The following is a 26,630-nucleotide window of genomic DNA, read 5'->3' on the forward strand; positions in this document are numbered from 1 at the left end:
GGAGCTGTCAAAGATGTGAAACGTTTTTGCAGTGGGAAGAATACCAAAGTACTGCGTTTTACCAATGATAAGGTGTCTGATATCTCTAAAAGAAAACCTGGATATCACCAATGAGCACCCAACTGTGAAATCTGTCATTATACACACAGGCTGTTGTTAAGCAGCAATCAGAGGTACTGAAGCGAGAGTTCAATGATCTCCTAACGAAAGTGCAATGTTTAGATGCTAAGGTGTTAGTGTGTTCATAATAGTGTTCACAGTGTTCATAAGTGGACCTCCCCCAATGGTACGATTTGGAGATGAACGTTTCAGTAGGCTCAGTCAATTAAATAAGTGGGTCAAAGAAGTGTGTACTGCGCTATCTGTGAGGTTCATTGACAATTTTTTGGGAGCGCAGACGTCTTTACAAGGCAGATGGTTTCTGTCTCTAAATAGACAAGGTAGACAAGGAGTTAAGTTATTGGCTGCCAACATTTTTTATTGTGTACGTCATTCGGCGGCCCGAAAGGAAACCATTGGTCTTGTTGACGCAGCTAAAGGACAAAAAGCACAGGAGTCTCCAGTTGTTCCCAAACAATTGGAGGAACAAGAGATAAGGCGACACGAGGCGCAGACAATCACACAAACAATCGGAGGAACGAATGAGGAATATGAGGAGGCAGCATCCCCCACACCCCGACCTGCCCCATTGGAGCAAAGACCAACAGAAAACTCACTCTCTACAAACCTAAATGCCCTGTTAGATGTGACGGACAGGATGAAGGCTATTGTCAATATTGGAATCCAACGCACACCACGCCAAGATCTTCTTCCCATCCGTCCTCGCCTCAAACCAACGTCCACTAAGATGCGAAGGGCCGCTCGTCCACCCATGAAGAATCTTATCTTCAAATCTGAATGATATGTACGGGGTCTTTTCCAGAATAAGTCAGACGGCCTACGGAGATCATGCATTTTTCATCCCGATAATTACAAGGGACAGAAAGTTGGTCAAAGAAATGTGGGACAAAAAAGTAGAACTACAAGCCTATTGAGGATAAAATGTGAATTTATCAAACCGTTGTTGCCAGTTATTGCTGCGAGACTAGCTATTTTCAATATCAGGGCACTGGCTAATAAATCAATGTTGATTAATGACATCATTAAAATCTATGATCTAGACTTTTTGCTACTAAATGAAACGTGGTTAACAGAAAGTAGATGTAATACCATTCATTTTAAATGAGGCAACACCAGCAAATTTGTATTTTATGAACAAGTGTCGAATAGGAAAGAAAGGTGGTGGTATTGCTGTTATTTGTAAGTCATTATTTCAGTGTAAAGAAATTACACTGGGTGATTTTAGCTCTTTTGAATATCTCTGCTTTTTAATTAAAGGTGACCCAAAGGTTATTGTTTTAATAATTTATAGACTTTCAAGATCCATCCATCCAACCATTATCCTCCGCTTATCCGAGGTCAGGTCGCGGGCGCAGCAGCCTCTGCAGGGAGGCCCAGACTTCCCTCTCCCCAGCCACTTCTTCCAGCTCTTCCGAGGGGATCCCGAGACATTCCCAGACCAGCCGAGAGACATTGTCTCTCCAGCGTGTCCTGGGTCGTCCCCGGGGTCTCCTCCTGGTGGGACGTGCTCGGAACACCTCACCAATGTGTTCTGTCGATGTTGCACTGTACAAAAAAACATAAGTATAAATCAAGGACACTCACCACTCTTTGCTTCATATGGGAATCTGGCTCTATAGTGATGACATTACACCACACAAAGAGCAAAGAACCACCAGAACATGGCACCTGAAAGAAGAAAAAATCCTTGTTAGTGGGCCAAACTCCATACAATTATAGACAGAGCAAGAGTAAAAAATAAGCGCAATCCTGTTTGGATGAGGGATTCCAACCTATGGGGAAGATCAAAATAACCTCTGGTGCTTTATAGCCAAAGATGAGACAGTAGAGACATGGAAAGTATGTTGTAGGAAGGACGGAAATGCAACATGAGCAGGTTTCCAGAAGATGAAATAAAAAAATAAGGGCGGTAACTCCATGATCGTCAAGGTAGCCAGAATGTGGGCAAGAGAGCAAAAGAAACAGGGAAAGAGTTACAGGAGACAAAAGAGCAAACATTCAGATACGAGACAATCCTGCATGTCTAATGAATGTCTGATCTGCACAGAAGAGATACTGTAACAGCAGAGGTCGGAGTGGAATGGAGTCAGCTGGGGTGACAGAATCACAAGAGGCTCATAAAGTATCAAAACGAGAAGAGAAAGACAAACACGCTGACAAGTAAACTAAAGAATAAGAGCGGCAACATCAGTGAGGAAGAGATCATCTGGTGCTAATCCAGTGGTGTGAAAGTGTCTTCAAAGCATCTGCTCGTGCCCACATATCAGCTAGTGTTTCCTGTTTATGGTTAGTGATGTTATGAGGGAGCAACATCTTTGGGTAACAGACAACAGAAATGAAACACATTTGTAAGGGAACGATCACGGTTTGTTCTCAAGTGATGTGCCACAGTGGCCACCCAGGAGAAGATGTTCTCACAGTTGGTGGTCCAGGAAACAGCAACAAACTGGTCTCAGGATGAAGATTTGATTGTGCAATATGTATATTTATCTGTTTGCCAGCCTTGAACATTCTTCAATCGTAATGAATGGAGCAGCAAACTATAAATGCACTCTGTTTGTGTATATAAATATATATCTATGTATGTACAGTTGGAGTCTATTTGTGGCTCTCATAGTCCAATCAAACTGGAAATTTGCCATACGGGAAGTTGATACATTCTCCAAACCAGAAAGAGTTCTGGTGTGTCTCCAAGCTATTAAGGCAAAGGTGAAGGATACAAAAGCACCTTTGAGGGTACCACCTTATTGACAAGCCATTGTAAAGCCAAGTAGAATTTTACTTCTAACTTGATTTCTGAAAGCCAATTCATTTAATGGTGGATTTGTGTGAGTGTAAAAAAGGTCAAATAAGACTGGTGGCAATCTTTGCCTCACCATTAAAATTACAACTATTGTATGATTAGCAGCAAAATAGACTGCATGTACCTGTACTGTGACACTCAGCTTACCTCACTACAACTCTTTTTTCCGAGGCTTTTTGTGACACAACTCTCAAAAAAGAAGGACCAGTCCATATATTTTTTAAGAGAAGAATAATGCAAGGAGAAGGTAGAGTTACCATTACAGCTGTATGGTTAAAATGATTTTTTTTTCTTCTACTTTATTTCTACAGTGTTGCCATTTGTTTCAAAATCGGAACAAATTAGAGGTTTGATAATTAGAGGTTCCATTCTGCTTGTTTCTTCTTAGATTGCAGCTGTTTAGCCAGTTTACCTGTACGACAGAGCTGCTGGTGCCTTTGTCCTTCCGCTCTAGCTGCACATCCTGGGACCAGTCATCATCTCCTCTGGCCCGTACACACAACTCTGTCAGCTCAGCATCTTCCAGAATATAGGAAGGCAACTTTGTCCCTGCCTCCAGGCAGTCACAGTGTTCTCTGACCACTGTCTGAGCATCAGGGCCAACATAGTGCTGCACCAACCGCAGTTCAATGTCCTCAGTCAGATAACTGCACATGACCTGCCGCCCACAGATTATCACCTGCAGAGGGGAAAAGAAACACAAATAATGTAAATACTAGAATGGCAATGGTAGACCACAGCACATTAAGGTTGAAAAATTACAATTTGGATCAGCACCAAATAGTTCATCTTCATTGATAACCACCTTCAGCAAATACCCCAAATACAAAGCTTTTTATTCTTTGTTTTTATTTTTTACATGATCCTGCTCTCAAACAAATGGCAAGGAAAACGTAACCCCCATAGCTGAGATGAGAACAATGTTATAAGCTAAAAATCAAGAATTCAGTTTGTTTTGAGGGGGTGGTCCTGTCTAATCAAGATGAGCGACTGCTAACCCCACCAATTATATTGTGAAACCAATGGTGAGTATGGATTTTGGTACAGTAATGAGCAAGGGTGGAGCTTGCAGCTTTGATTTCCTTTGAGATTTGACATGATAGTGTTTCAGACAGAGTTGTACAGCTGTAGCCTGAAAGTGTTATTTTTTATTTTTTTTTGCATGGGAAGAGGACTGAGAAACTCTGTGTGGGTTGGTTATTATGAAAATTGTGAAGACAAAATTACCACAAAATTAAGAACGGCTTGCACAAACACATTTCAGAAATAGACAGCAAACCTTAGTCATCCATCCATCCATTGTCTTCCACTTATCCGAGGTCGGGTTGCGGGGGCAGCAGCCTCAGCAGAGAAGCCCAGACTTCCCTTTCCCCAGCCACTTCCTCGAGCTCTTCCGAGTGGTTCCTCAGCGACCACCAAAGCCGCATTCCGCTTGGCCAGCCGGTACCCATCAGTTGCCTCAGGAGTCCCACAGTCCAAAAAGGCCTGATAGGACTCCTTCTTCAGCTTGACGGGATCCCTCATCGCTGGTGTCCACCAACGGGTTCGGGGATTGCCGCCACGACAGGCACAGACTAGCTTACGGTCACAGCTCCGGTCGGCCGCCTCGGCAATAGAGGCGTGGAACATGGTCCACTCGGACTCAATATCCCCCGCCTCCCCCAGGACGTAGATGAAGTTCTGCCGGAGGTGGGAGTTGAAACTCCTTCTGACAGGGGATTACACCAGACGTTCCCAGCAGACCCTCACAATACGTTTGGGCCTGCCACGTCGGACCGGCATCTTCCCCCACCATCGGAGCCAACTCTCCACCAGGTGCTGATCAGTTGGCAGCTACGCCCCTCTCTTAACCCGAGTGTCCAAGACATCCGGCCGCAAGTCCGATGACACGACCACAAAGTCGATCATCGAACGGCGACCTAGTGTGTCCTGGTGCCAAGTGCACGTTTGGACACCCTTATTCTTGAACATGGGGTTCGATATAGACAATCCGTGGTGAGCACAGAAGTCCAATAACAGAAAACCACTCGGGTTCTGATCGGGGGGGGCGTTCCTCCCAACCACGCCCTTCCAGGTCTCACTGTCAATGCCCACGTGAGCATTGAAGTCCCCCAGCAGAACGATGGAGTCCTCAGCGGGAGCGCTCTCCAGCACCCCCTCCAAGGACTCCAAAAAGGGTGGGTACTCTGAACTGCTGTTTGGTGCATAGGGACAAATAACAGTCAGGACTCGTACCCCAACCCGAAGGCGGAGGGAGGCTACCCTCTCGTCCACCGGGGTGAACCCAAACGTACAGACGCCGAGCCAGGGGGCAATAAGTATACCCACACTTGCTTGGCACCTCGCACCGTGGGCAACTCCAGAGTGGAAGAGAGTCCAACCCCTCTCACCTCATAGGTGCCGGCCCGGCCACCAGGCGCTCACATTCGAGCCCCACCTCCAGGCCTGGCTCCAGAGGGGGGCCCCGGTGACCCGCGTCCGGGCAAGGGAAACCTTAATCCATATATTTTGTTTGTCATGGGTTTTTGGAGCTGTGCTTTGTTTGGTCCCTCACCTCGGACCTGTTTGCCATGGGTGACCCTACCAGGGGCGTGAAGCCCCAGACAACTTAGCTCCTAGGATCATTGGGACACACAAACCCCTCCACCACGATAAGGTGACGGCTCAAGGAGAGGCAAACTTTAGTTAGTCGCACATAATTCAAATAAAAACGTATTTGTTCTTATTTTGTTTCGACTTCATAAGATTTGGTCAGAGACTGTGGACTGTGGACAAGCCAGACATGGGCCGCAGACCATATAATACCCAGATCTGATTTAAATAGTGTTTAAACGCATAGTGGGAAGCTTCATTGATACAACTGATAGAATGTCGGGGTTCATTTTGAAAAAATAGACACATGACAGAGTAGTCAACTTTCTCAGCAGCCACCCATGTTCACTCTGAGATAGAGTGTTCTGAATAGTATTGGACCGACAACCTTACCCTATCATTTGAAGCAATGGAACAAAGATAGAAACTGTGTGGGATATTGGGAAGAATTGTGAGAGACTACGGCTATTCTGTCTGGAGGACAAGTGGGAAACATGCTGGGTCATTGACACCGTCAAGTATGTGTCATCACTGTAATTTAACGGCATGATGGCTTTTTAAAAATACAGTGGCTGTTTTGTGTTTTGTGGAAATTACAACATGACTGTTGGGGTAAAAATGTAAATACAGATGGTTAATGGTTTGTGATTGCCTGTGATGTGGACTGAATGGGCACACAATAAATTATTTCATATTGCTTCTATTGGTATAAAGGAAAATAAAAAGGTCACCTCAGGAACACAGACAACCAAGACCACTGTTGAAAAGTAAACAGTCTTCTTGACAGTCAGTGATATTAAGAGTGACAAATGTAAATCATAAAACACAGATTAAGGAAAAGTCCAGTCTGCTACAGTAACATTAAAAAGGCAGTTGCTCCATATAACATAAATCTTTTCCCTCCTTTTTGTTTTATTGTGAAGACTTTCAGTGTCATGTGGTGGACATGACCTGATTTTGTATTTAAACACGGACGCTATTTCACATTAACATACGCGAAATCTACAAAATTATTAAATTATTTAAATAGGGAACTCTCGAAGAGTATCTCAAATATGTCTATTCTTGTTTCAGCTGGCCTGATTTTAGACGGCGCAATAATATACAGATAACTCCTGCAAAGATTTATGGAGTTTTATTCTTGAAGGTAAAGATTGGATTAAGTTTTTCAGACTCTATGGTGACTATTTGTCATTGTCATCTCGCTTTTATTGAAAACTATATAAAAGATTTACTACAAGGTAGATGTAATCATGTAGATTTATTTCTAATCAACTGATTATCAAGCCAATTCATTTTGAATGCATGTCAGAAATCAAGGGAGAATTTTGAACATTGAAAAATGATTAGTCGTTTTCTTGCTGGCCATTGTCAAGATATCTACACATGTAACGTACCTGTTTCTGGACACCGTTAAGCTGCACAACCTTGATGATGAGTGAGGCTGTGCGGCCTTTGTACTCAATGGTCCTGAGCAGGGTCCCCACATTGTCCACACTGAAAGCCTCAGACCAGCGCCAGTTACCCCAACCTTCTATGCAGATGTGGAGCAGCTGCAGCACAGAACACAGACGAGAAACACACAAAAACAAAGACAGAGGCACACTTAACATCAGAGGGCAGTCGCCTTGCTCTTTATTTATTGCGAAGCAAAAGGCACATAAACAACAGGATTCTTTGTTTAAAAGATTTTGGTAGGGGGACAAACACAAAGTTCCTGTTTACTGGTGCAGAACAGGCCTGCTGCTGTACAAAAATAGGAGGCACACACAATAAACTGGCTGGTGGAAAACAGCTGATGTGGAAGCTAATTGTGGCTGCATGTGTGATGGATGTGGACGAGTCTGTTCCGCACACGTCTAAATAGGAGGCACATAGTTTGGCCCTCAACCATTTCAGCCTCATATCCATCACTTCAATATGGAGCTCACCCGCGTGTCTGCTTGAGTGTAAACACACAGCGTATGGAGGACAATAAACAGATGGTGAACAAACTTACATTGGATAACATTTTCCAACTGTGTTTTATATAATTCCTTGAACCATGGGTCACAATATGGCAGTATTGACGAGGATGACAACTCAATTCTGTGTTTGCAGACTCACAGTGAGCGGATCAAAAATCCTCTTTGTATGATACAGTGCTGATCTACACCACAACTCACAGAAATCAATACAAAACAAAACAGAGGACTATTCTCTTTGTAAAGGCGGAATTTTTAATGCAGCCAAATTGGAAAGATATACCTAATTAGGTGGTTGGTAAGTATAGGAACTGTGATGCTACTGTCTGATCAAAACTGTGTAATTGTGTTCATTTTATCAGGCGCTTACAGCAACATTTCATAACTGTTCTCTTTTTTCTACTGTGGCAGGAAATTATGATTATTATTCGTTTTTTACAGCGGTCATTTTGATGCCTTGAGGTACCCTAAAGTGGCCTACCAACCCACTCCAATCCCAAAAAATCATTCTGGCTCCGCCTTGCTGGAACATCACCCATCCATAACACCATCGAGAAGCAGGCAGTCATCAGTGAATAAAACTCTTTGAAAATAAGTCTAAGCGTATATATAGTAATAAGTATTTTTGACCTTAAGGCAAACACTCCTCCAAGTGAGATTGCTCAGGGCTGGCCCAAACACAGCTGTATGCATGACTGCAAGCCTTTGGAGAATCCTGGATCGAGAGGTTCTTGGGTTCCCAGAGAAACCAGCAGCTTCAGATACCTGCTTTCTGCTCATCAGTTGCTTTTGAACAGCTGCTGGTTTAAACTTTATATATTTTTTTTTTACCAAAACAACTTTTTCTACTATTTTGGATGTAATATTGTCTCTGCAGTGCCTCATATAACATGTGAAATATGTAATATAAAAGTCCACGCATTCCTGAGTTCCAGAAGTTTTTCTGCCGAGAGGCCTGAAATCAGCTCAAATTTTACGAGCTTTTCTCCGTCACTAGCGAAGATCTCCGCCTTCCCTTTCCGCTCCCAAGCGGAACATAACAAGCACGTGTGCTCTCACAAGTGGGGCTTCTATAGGGAGGCAACCAATCAGAGGAAATGGGGGCGGTCAAATATGGACAAAGCGGATACAAAACTGTGTGAAAGAGAAGTAGCTGTCAGAGGGATCTTTTCTGGACACTTGTATAACAAAACCAAGGTCTTTTTTATGACACTTTTTTTTTTTCCCCCCAACTAAGACCATGTTAGAGAATCACTCTATGGAGGTCTAAATAGCTAAAATATCTCTAAAACAAAGCACTGCTTGACTAACTTTTTTTTTTTTAAAGGCTTTTATCGGAACAAACCCGCTTGCTCTCCATCTAGTACAATGATTTTCTTGAAAAACCTATATACATAATAAGTTGTAAATTGTGCCTAGTTGTGAATGTGTGTAATTGGTTGTCTATACGTATGAGTCTAGGGTGTATCCCACCTCTTGTCCAAAGTCAGCAGTATAAGGCCCCAATTCACTCGCGACCCCAATGCTGACTCTATTTGACAAACTACAAAAATGTTTAAGTTCCTCTCAAAAATGATCAGAACGTGGAGATATGTGATTTTCACCAGACAGTGACATTCTGCTTTACTCGTAGAATAACAAAGAATATTCTGTACTGCCGTCGGTAGGTTATCACTACTTAACCAGTTCATGGATGCACAAAGCAAATTTGTGCTACAGTAAGGTCATTCAGTGACTGTCCACATTTTTCTTCTGAGCGTGACATGACGAGAGCTCATATGTCAAACAAGGCAGTGTTGTCATGAAATGATAGTCACAATACAGGAGCCGAATCATAAATACGCAGGCGAGATCTAAAGCCCTTTCCCCTCTGGAGGCAACGAGGCTGACATTCCACCTGAGTGAACTCTGTGTTAGTGTTGCCGCCAACACAACTTGCCTGAGTCACTGAACAAGAGGGAGGATGTCAGAAAGGTAATGAAAGAGTGTATAGGACTGAGCGAAAGAGGGGGAAACATGGGGTCAGTGGCTGGCTTCAATATGCTCCCACATGAGAAGCAACTAGACTAAAACACAGAGGAGTGGTTCTGAACAATTTTTAAAGATTAACACAACACTTTAATGTTCCGAACTTTTAGGTAATCGCTCTCTCTCGCTCTCTTTTTTTTTTATTTTGTTTCAGGAAAACACATTTCTCCTCAGGTCAGAGGGCATGGGGGAGCCCTGGTCAAGAGCTTCTATGATTCCCTCCACTGCAATCGTTCCTCAGTGTTTGAAGGCAGATTTCTTTACAATAACATTCTTAATCAAAGCCTGAATTCACTTTATTTGAGACCGTCTCGACTTCCTTTTGGGTGAGTGGAAGTGACATAATTTCTCGGATCTCCTTCCCTGTGGGCTTGATCACAGGGAAAGTGGCAAAATAGTGTAAACAACCAGGTGGTGGAAGTTATGGTCAAGCCTCGGGGTGGAGAACTACTATATAATCCCCTCAAGCAACACTAGCATTACATTAAAGTACCGTAAAGTTTGAGCTGCTTTGTAAGCTGCTTGGTATGAAATGGAAACGTTTTAAGTTTGAGTCAATGTAAAAGCCTGCTTTACATTCTTAGTATTAGTTTCAGTCTCAGTGAGTAGTTGAGAAGGACTGGACTGAAGTTAATTATGGTTAAAATTGTTTGGTAGTGCACTTACTGGAAGTCTGTGTTGTGCCTCAGCACCATCTGTGACGACTGTTTTGTTATTTCAACACTTTTCTCTCCTTTAACCTCGTCGACCCGCCCTCCTCTCTGTGCACGTTATCACGCCTGTGGCTCAACTTGACCTTTAAGACAGACGTCATAACAGTGTCTCTCCTCAAACTTCAAACGGTGACTACGTCTAAGTCATCACGGCTCTGACTCAAGCAAAGAAAAACACGAAAACATCACTAACACAAACCGAGCACGTAAGACAACAAGAATGAAAAATACAAAGCTGTTTTGCCTCTTTCTGACTTATCCAACTTTAGTGACACAGAAAAAAAGCTAGTCTGCCACATGTGGTGGCTTTCAGCCCAGAAATTAAGCCAGACCTTGCACTCACATACATTAAAGGGAGAACCCTGCCATTTATTTTGATTTCTTTGTTTTAACAGAATGTCAATGTGCGCCGTGTATAATATACTTTTGATGGCAATTTTGTAAACGTATTGGATAAGAAATGATGCCAACACGAGGGTAATGATCAGCCCAGTGGACCAAGAGCCTTGTGACTGACAGCTAAATGAAAACTGTAGTTAAAAAGTGTACAATTAAGCCCTATATTAGTTTCTCAAGAGACTCTCATGCATGTATTCATCACACATGCAAACAACAAAGGCATTAAAAAGATGACCCCCCCCCCTCCCCCCCAAAAAAAACATTATGGGGGGAGGGGGGGTATCCGGGCCGCAGAGAATTGTTTTTTATTTGAACATAAATTAAGAAATCTGGAAGACGCTAACGAGTACAATAAGGCCAAATCAACAAATTGTCTTCACGCAGAAAAACATTTATTTACAGCGCTCAAGTACATGTTGATGTACAAATTGAAATTTGAAATTCAATTTGCCTCATTTCTTTGCTCTTTTTGCTTTGTCCTCCAACTTGAGCCAGACCCATCTCCACTCCACCTGCACCTGATGCCTGCTTTCAAGCTGTGCCACATGAATAGCAGCCTCCTCTTTAAACACTCTCATTCTGGAAAAGAATTGACTAAAATCATTGTCTGTTTCACTTCATTTTTCACTATTACCAACTTCGACTTCAAACTTCCCTTTTGTGTAGGTGCATGTTCAATTCCCGGTCAGTGACGCAAAACCCAACAACTGTCGCTCCAAAACCTGGATACAAAAATGGACGGGTTGTATCAGGATTCAGAAATGGCATTTGGTGTAAAAACTGTGCCGACCAAAATCATGTGAGTGACTCGCTGTGGCGGCCCATGATGGGACAATTTAAAAACGGCAAAAAACACAACAACTCTATGTTTGAAACTACAACTATTATTCACTTCGTTAAGATATGACAACAAGTTGTCTTTGCAACTAAAAGATGAGCCAGGCTTCATCACCGTACAGGTTAACTGCTGAAAATGATAAAGATGTACATCAGTAGGTTGCGTCTCAGATCAATGAGTACGACTGATTAATTTGCATTGAACACAAAATCACATTCATGACGAGGCTTGGATCAACATACCATGCCACTGGATGTATTTATTTATCTGATATGCATAAATGCCATAGTGCTTACACATTTATTTCAATGATTAACACATGATAACGTTTTGATGTTTTTCTTCTGAACCAAATATGGAAGGGTCACAATGATGACATGAAAGTCAAGACAGATCCAATTGGGACCATGTATGGCCTCATAAGATTGGTACCACATGACACAGATCTTTGTGGTTGCTATAGATCGTATATGCACAAAAAACATGGGACTGACATTCAGAAATGGTGCTGGTGTCTGAGAAGCACCCACCTTTAAATGCTAATAAGAATTGATGAGTCAATCAAACAAGCAGATGTTTTCATAGATTTATGTCACATCTAATATATAAGTCTAAAACGAATGGTTCGGGGAAAAAATAATGAGTTTCAAAGACTCCTGTAGAAAGTGGGTAGATTACCCACATATAACCAAAGCAATGATGCGTTAAACAGTCGCTCCCTCACTTGGTTTGCACATCCTCGCATGCAGTGGAGGTGAGCGGGTGTGAGCAGAAACACGGGAAAACAAAACAATAGAAAAAATCTCTCTCTCTCTCTCTCTATAAATATAGTATCACACATTCTCTCCCCCTTTCCCACTCTTAATGATTTTCCCATTCACGCCCCTTGACAACTATTTAAACAGTGGGGCCAATTCCTCTATTTTTGCTATAGCGCAAAAATATTTTCGTTTGACATCAAATAATAAATATTAGAAAAGAGAACAACATTTCAGCTTTAATTTCAGATATTCACATTTGAATGTAATACACCACTGAGAAGATGGCATTATTTCGATTTACAGCACCGCAAACTAGGTGAGCAAAAACTATTGTAACAAACAGACATAAAATTGATTAATAAAAAAACAGAATATTGACTTGTCGTGCTGAAAGACCAAGCCACGTTTCATCTGTCACCGCCCCGGCAACAAAGGAGTGGCTTCATAAGAAACATTTCAAGGTCCTGGAGTGGCCTAGCCAGTCTCCAGATCTCAACCCCATAGAAAATCTTTGGAAGGAGTTGAAAGTTGCCCAGCAACAGCCCCAAAACATCACTGCTCTCAAGGAGATCTGCACGGAGGAACAGGCCAAAATACCAGCAACATTGTGTAAAAACCTTGTGAAGACTTACAGAAAACGTTTGACCTCTGTCATTGCCAACAAAGGGTATATAACAAAGTACTGAGATGAACTTTTATTAATGACCAAATACTTATTTTCCACCACAATTTGCTAATAAATTATTTAAAAATCAGACATTGTGATTTTCTGGATTTCCCCCCCTCATTTTGTCTCTCATAGGAGAGGTATACCTATGATGAAAATGACAGGCCTCTCTCGTCTTTTTAAGTGGGAGAACTTAAAACACAACTGGTGTATATATATATATATATATATATATATATATATATATATATATATAAAATAGACTCTAAATTTCCCGTGGGTGTGAATGTGAGTGCGAATGGTTGTTTGTTTATATGTCCCCTGCGATTGGCTGGCGACCGGTTCAGCTCCAGCGGCCCGCGACCCGAGTGAGGCTAAGCGGTAAAGAAAATGGATGGATGTACACAACACACGCATGCACGCACATACATACATACATACAAAAGAACACAATTTGAAAGTTAGGGGAATGTTATTCCAGTATTTCACTGAAAAATGTGAAAAATCTTTAAAAATGGAAAAGCAGTACCGGTGGCGGTCTTGGCTTGAATACGCGCCCTGTGCGAGACCCCCCTAATTATTGAGAATGAAAGCGCTAATGATCTACCACTTTTTAGAAATGCCACAAAGACTTGCTGGGATGCCGAGCATCAACTTCCCCAACACTACAGCAGGAGATGAGGCTGCACTTTCCATCATTTCTCGTGGCATTTTGTTTTAGTTTTGGGAACTACTGTACGTGTTATTGTCACCCGTTTGGTTTTTCCTCATAGTTGTCATAGTAGTTGTGGGTGTGCTTTTGTTGTTTACCGGAGCAGTAGTAATACTTATGTGTTTTATATGCAGTCCCCTCCAAAAGTATTGGAACAGCAAGGTCAGTTCCGGTCAAGTCACAGGTTCCAATCCTTCTGCTCACTTGAAAAGTTGGTGGGTTCAAACAAAAGGTGCTGAGTTGTTTAACAAATTTAGATGTAAATACCATGAAATAAAAGCTGGAATTCTGAACTTTTGTCTCATATTCATCTTTTGATCTGAAACCCAAATGTCTTCAGTATACAACAAAAATAAAGGAATTGACCTTGCCGTTCCAAGACTTTTGGAGGGGACTGTACTTATGTGTCGTGCTTTCTATTTGTTTACAGAGAAAGGTTAATAATGTGTTTAGTGACCACCTAGTTCCTTTTTACTGAGAGTTGAGAGTGGAATAATAGTACTTGGGATTGATCTGGATCATTAGGCTCATCATCGAATAATTATTTGTGTATATAGAATGGGTCTGTGATTTAATGTCAGCACTAGGTTTTACTTTCACCCGACTCTCTAAAGTTGCATCAACATGCATTTCTCTTAATACTCTTCCAGAGGGTGCCCCGCCCTCCCCACTAAAAATGACAATGCTTATTATGTCATGCCTTAATGGAGTAAAAAAACATTTAAGGCATCATTTGCCACCCTGCCAGCAATGAGTAAGGGCAGTACTCATGAACGTATACTTGGACATAAATAATAAAGACGAGGCTTGGAGGCTGAAAGAATCCCAAGAGTAAGACAGAGAAACCCAAGAGGGCTATTTTTTTCGTTGTATTTTTTAATGTGTGTACATAGTGCTAAATTGGTCACAATACAACTTTTTGAACTGTATAAATGGTATGAATTCAGTTCATCTGAATTCATTTTCTAGCCTATAAATGCTATGATGGACCAAATATAAAAAAAGGCATATGGAACAGTGGCATGTGTTTCCTGGTGAAATGACTTGGAGACCACTTAGCTGGCCTAGGCACCTAACAAATTAGAAACAGGTTCACACGAACATGAAAGGATTTAGATGATTGTGCTCTGGAAGAGAAACACAATATTGAATGGCAGGAGGAGGGGAAAAGACAGTAAATGAAAAGCGAGAGCCAGCATTGTCCTTGCCAGGGCAGTCAGGGCTCACCAGTGTAACACGAGGGAATTATGGTGGCGCTAACATCTGCCTGCAATACTTCACCTCTCCATGGCTCCCTCTCTTTGACAAAAGAAGCAAGGCAGTACACCATCAAAGGCCACAATTGCAAGTCGAAGAGGCGCTTTATTCATGAGCGATACAGAGTGAAAACATATTGTGTGACCTTGTGGTTGCCGGGACATTAAGAGGTATGTGCCGAACTAACTAACTAGCTAACTTTCCCTCTCATTTCAACTTAAGCGGCACAAACCTCTTCGCTCGGCTTCCAGGGTTCCAAGAGACGCAGACACATAAGGTGTTTGCACCAAATAAGGACAACATAGTGAAGAGCAGTTGGAAAAATTGGGGGTGATGACATGAATGGACAAATGGATAAAAACAGAGCTCAGAGAGTTTCACCAACATTCTTAAAATCAATCACTGTACTGACTCATTGCCAAACACAAACACCCCCGCCAACAACTTCACCGAGGCATCAAAAAGTGGCACGTTTCAGAAGACAACACTGCTATCTAATTCAGACTGAAAACTCTTGTTCTCTTTGCTGAGTACAATGCCACCACTGGCTAATAAAATTATATCGCCCTCACTCAGACACACTAATAATAATAACAATAATAACAGTACTAATAATAATTATCATCATCAAATTCATAGCAAGTGCCCATAGAGATATTAAGTCCTTTCTAAAGTGCAAATAAAAAGTCTTATACACTCACACAACACAGAGAAAAGTGTTGTTAACAAACCTGCCAAATTTGAATGAATAAAAATATCCCCAAGTTTATGAAATGACGCTTTTTTTTTTTTTTTTTTTTGCTGACATGTTCTCTCAGCTCTCAGGCGTGTCCGCTGAATGAGCTGAAAACACGTCCTGCTAAACTTTCAACTGTCAATCAAATATGTTCGGACGTCTAGCATATGCCTTACACCTGCGCACCATTATAGGCACCCCTTCATTTTTGGTATTACCTGTATAATAGCTTCAGAAATAAATGGAAATGTACCAAACTTATATCATCATATTAAAAGAAAAAAATTAGACAACAGCATGTGTTGCTATAGTGGCACCACTTCTTAATATTTGCACACCCTTTGGCAGCGTTGACAGCCTCCAAACGTTTCTTATATCTATCTATAGGCTTTTTGAACTTCTCAGGTGGTATTTTCTCCCACTCTTCCTTTGCAATTTGTTCAAGCTCTTTAACATTTACAGGGTTCTTTTCCCCAATGAATGATTTCAGCTCCCCCCAGAGATTTAATTGGATTGCGATCAGAACTCATTGCTGGCCAATTTAAAACAGTCAATTTTTTCCATTTCAACCATTCCTGTGTGCTTTTAGATGTGAGCGTTGGGTCTTTGTCTTGGTGTAGGACCCATGATCTTTGCCTCAAACCAAGTTTTCTTACACTGGGTAAGATATTTCGCTCTAAAATCTCTTGATAATTTTCTGATTTCATGATACTTGTGATACAGTCAAGAGCTCCAGTACCGGATAGAGAAAAGCAGCCCCACAGCATTATGGATCCTCCAACATGCTTGACTGTTGGCAGGGTGTTCTTTTCCTTAAAGACTTCATTGCATCATCTGTAAACATACTGTTTGCGTGCACTGCCAAAAAGCTCTTTAGATCTGTCCATAAAATGTTTTTTGTTTAATCATTTGCTCTTTTGTATCAAACAAAAGTTCTCTCTAGAAAAATGTTGTTTCACTTGATACATTTTCTTCAGGAGATATGGATAGAGATATAGGAGATATCTATTGCACGGGCTAACAGGGTTCCATATGCTGCAGACTGGCAGGGTCGTCCAATACGTCACCGCCTCACTTGGTGTTGTGTCAGTGTGTGGGTCGACATAACAGAGGCACTTCAGGGAAAGTGAAGCGTTTATTAAGCACAGCGGCACATGTTATTCAGCCGGTTGCTAAGACTACACAACATTTGAGCACATACTTCCTGCTCGTTCCAAACGCCACAATGCTTCGCGCTTCAACATACATATTTCAGTAGCCTGAATAACACAAAACATAACACGAGGGAATATAAATGACATCGAGCTGTTCAGTAAATTGTGGCATACGGAAGATGCATGAACATTCCTAAAACACAAAGGTCTCAAACTCATGGCCCGGGGACCAGATCCGGCTCGCCACACTGATTTATGTGACCCGCAAAACCAAATCATGTGCGTCAACTTAATGTTGCTAAAATACCAAAATTGCCAACTTGTTTTCTCTTTTAAATTGGCTTCTGATTTCAAAACTAGATATCCATAAATTTGTTGTGTGTAATAATATGAGGCGATCATACATACTATATAGGTTCGTAGTAATAACGGCCCTCCGAGAGAAACCTCAACTCTGATATGGCCCGCGAAAAAATACGAGGTTGATACCCCTGCATAACATTATCACCAGAAGATAACACTGGTTACACTGTTAGCTAGAGATATTCTGTGATAACACTACAACTCTTGATTACCTTTTGGCTTTGACATGATAGCAACCGCTGCTTCCAAGGGTTTTTTTAGCTCTAGAATTCTGTCCAGCCTAGCTGCCACATCATTGGCTGAGAAACTCTGTGTGGGGAGGTTATTCTATTAGGTCCACTGTTTTCTAACAGCGGGTCAGAAGTGCAGAACAGTTCGCTAACAAACACATTTTCAGAACTAAGCAGGTAACCAACGATTTATTTGGTTGTTTATTTTTGCACTTCAGTGTGGAAAGGTACCACAGATACCCAACTATTTGTACACAAACATTAAAAAGTTTATTTTCCATAATATGGCTCCTTTGAGATTAACCAGTTTTGTTAAGTATTTATCTGCATGGTTTGTTCGGGTCACAGTCACCCAGTGAGACAACGTCTTTCTGCATAATTTCTAGATTTTCAGTGAAAGTCAACCAAAAATATTCAGATCATAACAAAAAAAAAAAAATCTCAATCAAACAAAGTGTTTGAAAAGCAATGACAAGCTTGCAAAAAAAAAAAAAAAAAAAGATACGAGTCAAAACAAAACAAAACACCAGTCACAGTAGGAGACCTTTTATTGTGTGGGTGACATCATAGCCCAATTTGATTTGAGGAACTTGTTGGAAGATGGATCTCAATTGCTTAAATCTGGAGTCACAGTGCGGCAGAATCATTAACAGGACTTTTGTCATGTGGAGTTTGACCAGGAATGGTTTTGCTGCCCATACACAGTTCCAGCCCTTTGTTGTAGATTCAAGGCCAGGGACTTGGCAGGGAACAGCAAATATTTTCATCCTTTCATTTTTAAAATGCTAACAGATTGACATGTTTAAAAAATTACAAAGGAAAAAAAATTATTATTCTCTAAGTTCAACTCTCATCAACATGATAATTGAATTAATTCCCCATGTCAGAAAAAGAGAACTTCCTGTGGGACAAACTACACAGGGAGTTGAATTACTTCAACGCATAAACATATATATATATATATATATATATATATATATATACACACACACACACAAGGAGCCATGACAGAACAATGGATCATATGATAGACACCATGGAGTCATAATACAATCTCATAGAAAATCAGAGAGAGAAAAACAACCCTCCTAAGTAAATATTGGCCTGATAGACTTTAGAGTGATGAGAGGGATTTAAGAATACTGAGATAAAACAGTAAAAAAGGGGGTGGTGAAGAAAGAGACTGACAGTCCTTATTGAATTTCGCATGAAGTTTTGGCTAAAGAAGTTGTGGTAAGGAGCTAGGGAATGAAATTGATTGTTTTTTAAAAGGTTGGCTGGTGAACAAATGTTAATAATAGATAATCAATCATTAATTCATATTGTTGGATATTTTAGAGACAACCAATTCATCCCTAATAAGCTTTGAACAAGTACAGATAGGAAAAATAGTTTAAACCTCTGGTCTTAAGAGTAAAGATAAATTCAAAGTTTTGCTTGGCCTTCATTACCATGAAGAACAGAGTGGGAACGAGGCGCTTGCGACGAGGCGAGGGCTACCACTAGCCCAGAGTATGAAGAAAAATAAGCAAGCGAGGATTTGAAGATCTATTTTATTTTCACTTGTTCAGGCAGGACTTCATCAAGAAGTTGAATTACACTTGTTAATTAGTGGTTCTGTGCCTGCGGCGCATGCTGCGTATACAACTGTGTACACAATGCCCCCACGTGACGTCAACAAATTTGCTAACATTCTAGTATGTGCCGGTTATCATATGATACAGCTAATAACGCACTTTAAAAAAAACAACTTTAACAATTTTTTTTTTTTTTTTTTACCTTTTTTGCTCACTGATACATTTTTGGAAATAAGCAGCTCACAAAAGAATTTACTTGGTTGCGTAATTTCACACTTGATGGGTGGTGGGCAGGCACTCTAGGGAGACAATATTTGTATACAAGCAATTACATTTAATATATATATATATATATATATACCAATAAAACTAACTAAATAAATTAGAGTGGACCTCTGCTATTCGCAGGGCATAGGGCAAATAGTGAAAATCCGTGGATAAGTGACGGCCACTACAATTGTCTTGGAAAAAAAAAAAGTATATATAGATATATATTTTTTTAAACCCCTAAAGTTTTTGAATAAGCGGGGATAAACTGCCAATAAGTATTTCTGAGATTCGTTCTCCTGCAAAAAAAAAAGAAAAAAAAAATCCCCAAAAGAGCTATAAAAAACAAACAAAACAAAAAGTAAAAAAAAAAAAAAAAGAAGAACAAAAATCTGTAAATATAGGCGAATCAGCCCGAGGTTGCCGAACCACAAGTATGCGGGTGTCCACTGTACTCCTACCTACCTTAACTTCTGACAAATTAAAAGCTATGATATGATTGTGACAATAGCACATAAATCTGACATTCCTGCTCAGCATTTCTAACTTTTCTCATGTAGAGTTGTATCGGTGAGGCAAAGTGACCTCGGCAAAATATTTGCAGCTTGGGACCTCTGGTCAAAAGTTTCCCCACATGTGGAAAAATCAATGCTTTGCAACGTACAGCATAAATGGCCACCATGTCTTTGGCAAAACGCGACTGACTCTGTGACTGCCTTCCATCGGCTCCTTTCTTTTTACATGCAAAACAATGTGAAAATGAGCCCGCTCAATTTAAGACAAAAAAATTGAAAAATAGTACCCGGAGCACTCATAATAAATGAATGAATGAATCAATCAATCAAATCGCTAAATTGGTAAAACTAACTGTGGCTTTATAAACTAGCTCTTCTCTGTTCACAACCATGTTGTTAGTGGAAGAAATGACAATCTGTTAGCAATGACTGATAAATGTTGAATTTCAATTTGGCCAAGTTCCTTTCTATTAAACCGGTCCTCCATATTTAGGTTGAAACATAAAACAACAATTACCATTACATTTCGTGGTGCACGAGGTGTTTAATTGGATTTAGGATTATTAGGGGTCCTTGGAAAAAAATTCTCCTGTGACAAAGACAAAGGTGAATGCAGCAAGAACTACAAAGAAGCAGTGACTGAAGATGGCTGCAGTGATAACCTGTCAAAGCATCTCAAGGGAGGAAAATAATATGTACAAGGGCTCCACAAAATGAAGTTGACCCTGAAAATTGCATTCTTAAATGGTAAATGCAGTATTTTTGTACAAACTCTCAAATTAAAGTTGAAGTCTCCACTTTTTGACTGATTGATTCCAAACCAAATATTGTGGTGTATCAAGGCCAAACAGATCATTGTCCAAATACAATAATTCTGAAATTAACTATATGCAACCAACTTATTTCATTCATAGTTTCCCTGTTCACCTTCTATATCCACTGTACTGTGCATTCAGAAATGTTTTGATAAGTTTTGTGCCCAAAAGAAATATATTTCTAGGTAAGGGTCAAAGAGAGCAATATTGTCTTGTCTAACAATGTCAGTATCATGTCCACAGGTAAACCCATCTGCAAGCTGCCCACTAAAACCATAGTCTGATCTTTAGGCCAAGTAGCAGCTCCACTTGAGCAGTTTGGGATGAAGGACCTTTACCCAAAGAACCTGCAAACGCTCACTTTTCCCAGAACCGTTTATAATGTCAGTCCGGGGATTGAACCAATGACCACTATTGCTCACGCTCTAACTATTGGACTTCAGGGGAACAGCAATCACTACAAAGAGGTCAACCTTAGAAGCCTGCCGCTGGAGTAAATCACTATTTATTCGAATTCTGATAATTCCTTGTAGGCACTTAAAAGTCCAAAATCCTGGGGGCTTTTTACGCCCCTCTCCTAGCTTAACCACAATAACCACAAGGATTTCCATCAGCCAGGCTGTTTCCTGTACTGAGTAGCCAGATATTTCAACTATCCACACCACACGCCAGAGTCCTGAAAAACAACAGGGTGGAGTGTGAGAGGAATCGATGTTACATGCTTCTAAATATAAAAGTATGTGCAGCACGACGCAGTGATGAGTTTTTAATGGATGTTGTTAATCACTAGATGGCTTGTAGTCTACGATACAGTATAAATATACATTGCTTTGGTTGGGAAATGCTGGGGTGTGAAGGCATGCGGGGGACTTGACTAGCAAAACTAGACTGTGAGCCCTGCCAGTCTCCTGACCGTAGGAAACATTTGATCACGTTCTATAGGTGTGTGAGAAGATTTGATTCAGGGTCAGGTCACAGCCGACCTGCCTCATTTATCCTTTTTAATGCAACTTATGGTTATGATTTGCAGAAGAAACGGGGTGAGAAAAAAAACAAAAAACACAGGAGCACTGAGAGGGAGTGTGACCTGAGTCAAGGGTTGTGTTTCACTAAGAAAACACTCTGCTGGAGCGTTCCTTGGGAGAGAAGTGACAGATATCCAGAGGTATGTCAACATCATTGCAAGTTTGTCGGGTTTGACTGCTCGGAATCAGATGCACTTAACACTATACTCTCCTCTAACACAAGCATGTAAGGGGTTGTTCCGTTCATTTCAAGGATTCTCCTTCTTTCCTTACTGTTTCCAAGTACATCAATTAGGGAAAAACAGGCGAAATAAATAATGCTGCATTTCAACTGCGACTACCCTTGTCCAAGCTCTACAGCGGAAGTGCAATTTACGAACGCCTCAGTGTTCGCACTTTTCCATTTACGAACCACAGCGATAAAAAAAATATTGCCCGATGGTCAAAGCTTATGGCAGTGTGAGAACGTTTAACTCATCCATTTTGTGCCAGGCGGTGCGCCCACTGTGGGGAGGTGGATGACTCTCAGCCGCTTCAGCGTTGCGTTCGGTCACTGCTTTGCTTAGTGCGCCATTGTGTGCCTTTCCCCCCTTCATTTTCACGTTTTGCTAGCTCAATATGGGTCTAAGAAAAGCAACAGAAAAGCATGGCAAGAAGGAGAGAGTAGCTGTGGACGTTTTTTTGTCAGGAGTATATCAATGGCGCACGCATTGTAAAGCTTGCTCGCAAGTACAGCACAGTATGGAAGAAACAAGTCAGCAAATGCCACTATTGTGGAAAAAAAGGACATTTTGTTGCTACTGACAAGGCCAAGGGAGTGATGTATTTTTATCGGACCAAGAGAAACTTCTGGACCAAGTCTGCTGTTGCTCGTCTGGATAAACAAAAAACAGCTAGCAAGTGACAGCATTTACAAGACTATCATTTGCGTGAAGGCGAGACACTGTTGGCTAAGTGGATTTCGTTTTTTAGTCTTCGTAATTGTAGCAACCTGGTTGTTAAAGTTAACGGGTTTTGTGATTTCGGACTGGCTGTGAATGTACCAGAGGGACACCGTTTGGGCGCAAGTCTGCAGGACAGCTGCATTTGAATGAGGAGGACAGTTCCGCTTGTTATTGTTAACTTGGTTAATCGAGATTTTTGATCGATCACCCCTTGTCAGGTTTGATATTTGTACTGTATAGCGTTATATTGTGTTCAATCTGAACAAACCTTTACTAAATAGGGAATTTTGTTGAGGCTGGAACCAATTATTGTTGTGGGAAAATTATGTCCAATTGACAAACTGTAAATTTTGTTTAAGAACCAACAAAGTTAGTAAACTGAGGTTGCATTGTACTTGCTTTGGTTTGTGGTGGTGATAGGTATTTTGTTACAGTACAAAATTGTACGGTGGGAAACTGATGGACTATTTATGCATCAATCGCAATTAGACGTATTAAGAAAACAACACCAATGGAGGAGAATGAGGGTGTCCTGAATTTACTTGTAGGCATGTGGCTGTTGGCCACTCTAAGGAAACACATTCGAATTGAGAGGAGACTGAGTGGAGCACGAAAACGGACATACTGTATGCTGCATGTAGCAATTGGGGCATGCTTGTACCTCAAATTTTGGCTCGCAACACAAAGTATACAAAAGAAAAAAGAAATCAACCGACCAAGAGCTTGTAACTTGGAAAACTCACAAGACAATGTACGACTGTATTGAGTTTCACTCTGTTGTGATAGTGGGTTCTCTGGACCAGTGAGCATGGATTATTCTCTGCTCTTTTGCTTTTGGTCTCTCTTCTCAGTGAGTTTTACAACTACTACAATTTGTTTTTGGTTTTTCTTTTAATAATAAATCCACTCCATTCTGCTCTAAACTCTCCTCAATCCGCCCTTCCCATTTTGTGAGTTCTCAGGGGATCTGCAGGGAAAGAAATAGAATTCAAGAGAAGGGGACTAATAATTTCACAGCCAAAAAATAAATTTCTGATTCGTATGTGCCTATGGGACATTTCAACTGGGACACGGACATCATACCAAAGCGATGAGAACAGTTTGAAGGCCCCAATCCTAATGCAGAGTAAAAATGACTGAACAATAGGGGTGAAGAGCATCTATCGTGCCTCCAAGGAAAAAAAAGCTTGGTCAGAAAGAAGGCATGGGCATTATGCTCAGTATGTACAGCATGTTTGACACCAGGAGGGGAACTGGGAAAGTCACAGTACCAGGAAGTACTGTTTTTTTATTGTTACTGTGATATCCAAATGAAGTTCCAAAACAGTTAATAAGCCAGCGGTGGCTCAGGATTACTGATCTTAATGAGCTGGTCAGTGAATTACAGAGAGTAAAGGATCAAACTGACATTAAGGCATCTCTGTACAGCGTTTGGTTTCTTGCAAAGAAAAATACACAATATACTGTGAACACGCGTTCATCACAGGTAATACGTTCCACACCCACCCGCAATAGGTGAACATCTGATATACAGAGACCATATAAAAAGCACCCCTCAAATATGCTTTAAACACATTGAAACTTATCATCAAACAATGTATTAAAATACACTCTTGAAAGATGTTTCAAACCATCCATCCATCCATCCATCCATTTTCTGAGCCGCTTCTCCTCACTAGGGTCGCGGGCGTGCTGGAGCCTATCCCAGCTGTCATCGGTCAGGAGGCGGGGTACACCCTGAACTGGTTGCCAGCCAATCGCAGGGCACATACAAACAGACAACCATTCACACTCACATGCACACTTACGGGCAATTTAGAGTCTCCAATTCATGCATGTTTTTGGGACGTGGGAGGAAACCGGAGTGCCCGGAGAAAACCCACGCAGGCACGGGGAGAACATGCAAACTCCACACAGTCGGGGCCAGGGATTGAACCCGGGTCCTCAGAACTGTGAGGCTGACGCTCTAACCAGTCATCCACCGTGCCGCTGTTTCAAACCAATTTTAACAAATAAGAACAAATTACAAACATCAAATGAAGAAAAAATACTGTGCATATTGCAGTGTCTGTGTACATGCATGTGCCTTTAAGAGGGGGGCCTGGTGGGGTGCTGTGTGAATTCAGCGAGTATGCGTGTGAGCGATTTTTTGAGTGAGCTGTGCTGACAACAGCTTTGGCGGAAATGTGCTCAGTTGATGTGTTTTACTGTTCTCCCAGCATTTAATAAATAGCGTCTTTTTTTTTTTTTTAAACAACATGCAAGGTCATTACAGTAAGGACTCATCAGAAAATGATCATTTAAAACAAAAAACAAAAAAATACAAGATGAATTATGATATAACAAAAGAACATGACACCCTTGGTTTATAAATTTTACTTGGTCTAATTCCAAGGATTTTCATCCTCAATTTTGCCCATACTGTAGAATGGGCATAATTATTTCACTGCTTTCAATGTGTACGTAATATTGCTGTTAGTGCTTAAATTTCCAGAATACATTTGCTTTTTATATACATATTATTTTATCGTCTCTTGTTTTTGGTAATGTCTTAGCTCCACTTTTGTGATTACCCTAATTTCTCGTGTATAATGCGCACCCATGTACAACCCCAATTCCAATGAAGTTGGGACGTTGTTAAACATAAATACAAACAGAATACAATGATTTGCAAATCATGTTCAACCTATATTTAATTGAATACACTACAAAGACAAGATATTTAATTAATGTTCAAACTGATAAACTTTATTGTTTTTAGCACATAATCATTAACTTAGAATTTTATGGCTGCCACACGCTCCAAAAAAGCTGGGACAGGTGGCAAAAAAAGACTGAGAAAGTTGAGTAATGCTCATCAAACACCTGTTTGGAACATCCCACAGGTGAACAGGCTAATTGGGAACAGGTGGGTGCCATGATTGGGTATAAAAGGAGCTTCCCTGAATTGCTCAGTTATTCACAAGCAAAGATGGGGTGAGGTTCACCTGTTTGTGAACAAGTGCGTGAGAAAATAGTCGAACAGTTTAAGGACAATGTTCCTCAACGTACAATTGCAAGGAATTTAGGGATTTCATCATCTACGGTCCATAATATCATCAAAAGGTTCAGAGAATCTGGAGAAATCACTGCATGTAAGCAGCAAGGCCGAAAACCAACATTGAATAGCCATGACCTTCGATCCCTCAGGCAGCACTGCATCAAAAACTGACATTGTGTAAAGGATATCACCACATGGGCTCAGGAACACTTCAGAAAACCAATGTCAGTAAATACAGTTCGGCGCTACATCCGTAAGTGCAACTTGAAACTCTATTATGCAAAGCAAAAGCCATTTACCAACAACACCCAGAAACGCCGCCGACTTCTCTGGGCCCGAGCTCATCTAAGATGGACTGATGCAAAGTGGAAAAGTGTTCTGTGGTCCTACGAGTCCACATTTCAAATTGTTTTGGGAAATTGTGGACGTTGTGTCTTCCGGGCCAAAGAGGAAAAGAACCATCCGGAGTCTTACGGCAGCAAAGTTCAAAAGCCAGCATCTGTGATGGTATGGGGCTGTGTTAGTGCCAATGGCATGGGTAACTTACACATCTGTGAAGGCACCATTAATGCTGAAAGGTACATACAGGTTTTGGAGAAACATATGCTGCCATCCAAGCAACGTCTTTTTCATGGACGCCCCTGCTTATTTCAGCAAGACAATGCCAAACCACATTCTGCACGTGTTACAACAGCGTGGCTTTGTAGTAAAAGAGTGCGGGGACTAGACTGGCCTGCCTGCAGTCCAGACCCGTCTCCCATTGAAAATGTGTGGCGCATTATGAAGGGTAAAATACGACAACGGACACCCCGGACTGTTGAACGGCTGAAGCTGTACATCAAGCAAGAATGGGAAAGAATTCCACCTGCAAAGCTTCAACAATTCGTGTTGTCAGTTCCCAAACGTTTATTGAATGTTGTTAAAAGAAAAGGTGATGTAACACAGTGGTAAACATGATCCTGTCCCAGCTTTTTTGGAACATATTACAGCCATACAATTCTAGGTTAATGATTATTTGCTAAAAACAATCAAGTTGATCAGTTTGAACATTAAATATCTTGTCTGTGTATTCAATGAAATATAGGTTGAACATGATTTGCAAATCATTGT

At 41.1% G+C, this 26,630-nt stretch overlaps 1 protein-coding gene across 6 annotated transcripts in view; it reads right to left on the bottom strand.

Moving 5' to 3' along the window:
- The window catches only part of LOC133401149 (intermembrane lipid transfer protein VPS13B-like), a 482,547-nt gene that overhangs the window by 30,258 nt on the left and 425,659 nt on the right, over window positions 1-26,630 (bottom strand). For all 6 annotated transcript variants that reach the window (XM_061673722.1, XM_061673719.1, XM_061673718.1 and 3 more), the window contains 3 exons: window positions 6,913-7,068; window positions 3,336-3,602; window positions 1,705-1,788 (listed from right to left, as the gene is read on the bottom strand). In XM_061673722.1, coding sequence (XP_061529706.1) covers window positions 1,705-1,788; window positions 3,336-3,602; window positions 6,913-7,068 — 507 coding nt within the window. The remainder of the gene's footprint in view (window positions 1-1,704; window positions 1,789-3,335; window positions 3,603-6,912; window positions 7,069-26,630) is intronic.

This window comes from Phycodurus eques, chromosome 4, assembly GCF_024500275.1.
Source record: "Phycodurus eques isolate BA_2022a chromosome 4, UOR_Pequ_1.1, whole genome shotgun sequence".
Lineage (NCBI taxonomy): Eukaryota > Metazoa > Chordata > Actinopteri > Syngnathiformes > Syngnathidae > Phycodurus > Phycodurus eques.